At 46.0% G+C, this 6,348-nt stretch overlaps 1 protein-coding gene across 1 annotated transcript in view; it reads left to right on the forward strand.

Moving 5' to 3' along the window:
• Positions 1-2,281: 2,281 nt before the first annotated feature.
• Positions 2,282-6,348, forward strand: part of Entpd1 (ectonucleoside triphosphate diphosphohydrolase 1) — a 110,076-nt gene continuing 106,009 nt past the window's right edge. Inside the window, exon 1 of the mRNA XM_004625500.2 lies at positions 2,282-2,404. Within this exon, the coding sequence (XP_004625557.2) occupies positions 2,389-2,404 (16 nt within the window). The 5' untranslated portion in view covers positions 2,282-2,388. The remainder of the gene's footprint in view (positions 2,405-6,348) is intronic.

A 6,348-nucleotide genomic window follows, 5' to 3' on the forward strand; every position in this document is an offset into this window, starting at 1 on the left:
TTGTAAGACATCATGATAATATGTTTGATAACTCTTTGTGTATCAGTGTAGTTGGGTATTTGTGGGAGTGGGCAGGAGGAGATCAGGCAAAACGGTGCAGAGAGTAAGTAAGGGGACCAGATGCAAAGAGTGGAAAGAGCATCCTGGGCAGAGGGACAGCCTGCAGAAATGCAGAGCTGTGAAAGGAGAAGGCTGCTGGAATTATCGTTAGTTTTTAAAATACAGGGAGGCAATGACAGGAAATGATCCTGGAGTGACAGGGGAACACTTCACCTACTCCATGACAACAATTTGAATTTTATTTTAGAGACGATAAGGAGACTGGATTTTATTTTTTATTGATTTATTGATTTTTTAAATTTATGTATTTGGTATAGGGTCTCACTATGCAACTTGGACTCCTAGTGACCTTCTGTTTTCAGCCTCTCCAGTGCTGGGATTACAGGCGCGGGCCACCACACCTGGTTTCTGTGGCCAGCTCAGCACACCCTGGGGGCAGGGCCAGCGTGGCACGCGGGGCCGGGGATCAAACCCTGGTGCCTGTGCTTGCCAAACCAGGCGCTTTGTCTGCTGAGCCATCTCGCTGGAATGACATTATCAGATGCACATTTCAGCAAGATCGTCTATGCAGTGCTGTGGAGAAGTGTTTAAAGAGGACGAGATGGAGAGCCCCAGACCTGTAAGCACAGCTAAATGACGACCAAGGACCAAGTCTGGAGCGTATAATCACCTGTCTGTCTTTCTGTCTTTCTGTCTTTCTGTCTTTCTGTCTGTCTGTCTTTCTTTCTTTCTTTCTTTCTTTCTTTCTTTCTTTCTTTCTTTCTTTCTCCCTTACTTCCTTCCTTTCTCCCTCCCCCCTCCCTCCCTCCTCCCTCTCTCTCTCCCTCCTCCCTCCCCCGTCCCTTCTTCCTTTCAACATACAGTGTTGTGGCTACACACAAGTGTAGTTAAACTACATTTATTTGGGGGTCCAATACCATCTCTGTCACTTACTACCTCTGTGTATTTGGTCGGGCTGTTTCATTTTTATGAGCTATTTCCTCATCTACAAAATGAGGATAATAATAGTGCCTTGATCTGTGGATTAGTCTAGTGGCACACGAGTTACATTTTGCTCAATAAATTTTAGTTATTTGAAGCATCATTTTTATTTTATTAATGGATTGGCCATAGGAAGAAGTACAGCTTGACTGCTGGCCCATACGTGAAGAGAATTTTACAGGGGTGAGATGTTCTACCAAGTGTACAGTCAGAACCTAGTAGAATATAGACGACATCTTTGGCATGGGGTTAGGTAGCCGCTGAGCTATCTCCCTAACCTTAGATGCATGAAATTTCTTTCAAATCTCAAGTGCTAACTGAGGCTTGTAAACAGGCTTGCAGAGAAAATCTGCCCTAGTGACTTTGTGACTTGCCTTCCTCTCCGAGGATTGACCCTTGTCTTGATTTCAAAATGATTTTGCATACCCAGCTTAAAAATCATTTGGTTAGCTCCTTATCTGCATTAGGGTCATCTTGCAAAATTTGGTTGCGGTAATCCATGGATTGTGGAGGTAGGAAGGCAAAGATGACAAAGGTGGACAGCTTCCTCCAAGTCATAGCTAGCCAGGCTCCCGGGAGCAGTTCCCTGTGTGCTCCGGCCACCTCCCAGCAGTGCTGGCCTTGCTGCCAGCTCACCCGCTGCTTTGGTGCCTTCTTGCTTTTCCTTGCTCCCCTGCTGTGAGGAGCCTTGAAAAGATTTACTTATCAGGGTCGTAGGACTAGGAGTTACTGGCTTTATGGGGGAAGAACAAACTGTTCGTGCCTTTCACGGGTTTTCCAGTGGGCATCAAAGTAGCTAGTGTCTCATTATCTGGCTTTCATATTTGCAATACATAAACATCTTTTTTTTCTGCTCTTTTTTTCCTTATGACTTTTTTTCCCCAATATGACTTTCTCCAAGAAGAAAAATGGATTTTTGTAGTAAAGCAGAAGAGAGATGTAGAAAGGGGAAAGGAGAGAAGGGGGGAGAGAGAGAGAAAAGGGAAGGAGGAGGAAGGGAGGGAGAAAGGGAGGAAGGGAGGGAGGGAAGGAGAGAGATTGAACACAGTTTCAAGAACAGAAAAATTTATGACTCAGGGGAATCCTTTGAGTAAGTTTAGGGAACCGAGCTGCTGGACATCTCAGCGAATCTGTCCTTTCTAGTCAATAAAAGAGATAGGGTTTGAGGTTCCTTCCAAAACGGGGTTGGCTAAGTTAGCCCCTCCCACAAGCCCAAGGATCTGTTATATCTCTGATCCTGAGTACCTCTCTCACTGTGACCGACCACAGCAAGTACACACACACACACACACACACACACACACACACACACCCGAGGAAAGAGGAAGAAAACAAAAGCTGCTGCTCATGGAAGGTACAAAGGGTAAGACCAAAATGGGTTGATCTGAATCCTTAAGGAGAGAGGGAAGGAGGGAGGGAGGGAGGGAGAGATGAGCAGAGAAAAGCTCGTACTGAAAGCAAGTGCTTGAAGGAGCAGGAGGCAGAAAGCCCTGCATCGAGTTTCCACTCTCTACCCTCAGGAGACAGAAAGAACTTTGGGAGACTTTTTAGGAAACAGAACTCAGGGCTGCGGGCAAGGGAGCCTCTGGAGCCCGCAGCCGCCGGGGGAGCTTCTGAATATTCATAATCAATTTGTATGCAAGGCTGGTTTTTTAAAGGCAAATAACATTTGTAGTGCCTCTCCTCTGAAGAGGCAGCTGCTTCATCTTCGTTCGGAGTCCTCTGGCCTCAGGTCGGGTCTGTACCTCCGCGTGTTTGCTGCAAGATACTGCTTTCTCTTGGTGATTTGTTTTGTTCTGAAATTTCCTGCATACTTTCCTGTTGTGAAATTAGCGGAGCCTTCTCTACAGCGTTACACAGCCAAGGTAACCTAGCAAGAGGCTGTCACAGCTGGAGCCCAGTGTGTCTTGCAAGAGGCTGAAAGTTGGTAGAGATGCATGGGGTGGGGGGGTACCTCGAGGTGAGGGGCAGGGGGCGTGGGCAAGGAGAGTAAGGAGAGTTCTGTTTTTTAAAAAACAGGTCTTATCTGATCAACGGCGTTTAGATTTTGCCTGAAAACTACCGGAGCAGTCTGGCTTGCACAAATGGTGTGCGTCTCTGTCTTTGACCTCTTTTGGGCATTTTCTGCCAGGACAGAACGAGCGGCTTGCCAGCCCTCGGGATCCAGGAAGGAGCTCCCTAACAGCGAGGGGCTGTGGAGCCGTCACGAACGCAGACCTTTACCTCTCTGGCTTCTAAGATCGCCACCCGTTTTTATCACATAGAACATGGAGGAATAGAATGAATAACTAATGGAATGTCTCACTGATTATAGTATATACAGCCACTGGGGCTTACTGAGTCTTTATTCTGTGTTGGGACTGTTCCAAGATTATTACATGTGGTATTTATTCCTCAAATTGACTTTATAAGGTAAAGGCTATTGTTATTATCCCCATTTTTCAGATGACAAAGTTGAGGTTCTGAAAGTGCTGCTGCTGAAGTGGTGCGGGTCTCCAGGGCTGGACCCGGTCAGAGTCTGAGGGTGTTTCTGCGTTAGCCTAGTGTCTCTCTCCACAGAGGATTCTCTCCCTGGCACTAGATTCGGAGTTATCAAACCCTGGAAGCTCTGGGCGAAATGATGCTGATGAGGCCCCAAGTCTGTGAAGGGACTCGCAGCCAAGTTCCGTACGTTTTTCTCATTGTTATTCATGGTCATTCTTTATATGTTAGAGGAATAGATTATTATGGGCTTTTGCAAAAGGGAGAAATTGAGGGTGGGAGAGGTTAGGTGCTATAAATCCACAGCTAACTGTTGAAAGGCTAAACCAGACTAGAAACGCTCTGCTTCTGGTTTCTCTTCTAGCCTGCGGGGCAAGCCTGGTCATCTCTGAATTTGTGTCCCCACCCCCACCCCTCAGCTAGTCCTCACTAAGTCATTTTCAGTTCCTCAAGAAAACTGTTCCCTTCCTGTCTCTCAGACTGTATTGCAAGGCCCTGAATGTCTTCTTCTTCCCCTTTGTTCTGGAGCCAGCCTTTTCGAGTTTGAATCCTGGTTCCATTAGTTACTGTCCACCTCAGCTTCCTTGTCTCTGAAATGAAGAGGATAATCATACCTACCTCCTAAGGTTGTGTAAGGACTGATTAAAGTTCTTGGAAGGGACCTTCATGTAGTATGGTCAATAAATCTTAGCTGTTGCTCCTTCAAGCTGCGCCTTGAGCGTCATTCTCCCCCTAAGTTTCTTCAGCCCTCTGAGCCTAGGTCAGGGCCTGTCTTGAACGTCTCTGCTGTGTAATCGCCCTTGCTGCCTGAGGCAGCCCGCCTCAGACTCCTCTGCATACCTGCTCACTGGATCACCGTTCCCCTCGCCGATTACAGTTTGTTTATCTTGGATGTACATGCCTGTGTATTTGTTTTTCAGTTTCCAAACTCATGGGAATTTTATTGTCAGTGTGGGCAGGATAGTGGGAGACGTGCCTCAGTTATGACAGAGGTACAGGAGGCAGCTTTGGGGGGCACCCGCAGCAGTCCTGGAGGGCCTGGTCCCAGAAGCATCAAGGAAGTAGACAGATGCGGAATATGACTGGTACGGGAGACTCCTCGTACTAAGTGGTTAGAGTGCAGTGGTTAGAGTGCAGTTCTGCAAGCTTCTCCACGAGATCCACAAGTCTTGTGAGTTAGCGTGCTGGTCACACTTGCCAGCCTCCAGGACAACTTCTCCAAGTTGGTGTCCATTTCAGAGCTTTCTGGGAGTGGTGAACATTTATGCAGGCACGTAAGGTCCTCACTAGCCACTAGCACCTTCAGATCTTTAGTCCAGGCAATTCAAGTAAGTATTATTATTTTAGCAATGTTCCTTTCAAGAGTTTGAAAATGGACCTTTTGAGTTGGGTGTGGTGGCACATACCTGTACTTCAGCTACTCTGAAGGCTGAGGCAGGAAGATCACACGTTTGAGGCCAGCTTGGGCAACTTAGTGAGATCCTGCCTCAAAACAGGATCAGACAGACAGACAGATAGACAGACAGACAGACAGACAGACAGACAGACATTAGGAATGTAGCACTTACCTAGCATGTGTGATACTCTGGGCTTAACCTCCAGTACAGTAAAAAAGAGAAAAGTAAAAAGATCCTTGAGTTTGCAGGAGGGTTTCCTCCCTGAGGGTGCACAAAACTCTTACAGTCTGTGAAGATACACACAGGTAGATACACTGAAAAACAAAATGTGTCCCTTCTAGGTGGATGGTCTCCCTGCAATCCCAGAAAGGGAGGCTGACCCCAGGGAATGCTGAGCTATGTCCCCAGCCCTTTAAAAAACATACTTTTGAGACAGCATCTGACTAATTCACCAAGGCTGGCTTTGAATTTGCTATCCTTGTGCATCAGCTTCCTGGATAGCTGGAATTATAGGACTGCAGCACCATATCCTGATAAGTAGATGATCTTAATTACCAGTGTGACTCCATTCCAGGGCACCTAGTTTAGTCAGTATCTCTACGTGAACATTAACGTGGATTCCCCACTGAGGGGCCGAAATGGAGATTTTGGATGCTTCATAGCATAACCTTGCTCTTCTGAACAGAACATCTAGTTCTGTAAAAGCCCCATTTTATAGCTACCTTGCAGTCTGAGACAACGTATTTTGGCAATGAAAGAAAAACACAGCGGAGCTGACCCTGAATAAAATCATAAAGTACATTGCGTTTGTTTCCAGCACCCTCCCTTTCCGCTTCCTGGCACACCTTCAGACCAATGCGACAAATACCATTGTATGTCTAACCATTTATAAGTCTGTATGCCAGCCAGTTCCTTGGGCTACACGCAGTTCGCTCACAATGAAGTGGGTTGACATAACCAACTCTAGTCAAGCCAGTCTCCGTGAGGTGCCAATAATAACAGCTAACGTTGATTATTTGTTATGTGCCAGACGTTGTAATGTTTTGTGTCGTCTCCTGTAATATTCACAGCAGTTCTATGATTTTAGTTTCTGCATTTTACTGTGTGGAAAGAGGTCACTTAGCCAAGTTGGTGTAGCTAGTAATGGACAAATGGGGCATTTGTGTGGTTAGGCCATAAAGCTTGGGTCCCAACAAAGACATTCCTCCTGCCTGCAAGTTATAGTATAAGCCTAAGGAAAGTGTCTTGACAACCAGAATTGGGAGTGATGGCTGGGAAAACTTTTCAAGGCTTGGGCCTAGAAAGATGAGTGTTATTTTGTGCCCAAAACAAGATTCTTTCCCACTCTAGCAATGCTTAAAGAACTTTCCTTTCCTTTCTTTCATTAAAAATACAGCATAGCTTTTTTTAAAAAAATTTTTATTTATTT

This window comes from Octodon degus, unplaced genomic scaffold (assembly GCF_000260255.1).
Source record: "Octodon degus isolate 3935 unplaced genomic scaffold, OctDeg1.0 scaffold00010, whole genome shotgun sequence".
Lineage (NCBI taxonomy): Eukaryota > Metazoa > Chordata > Mammalia > Rodentia > Octodontidae > Octodon > Octodon degus.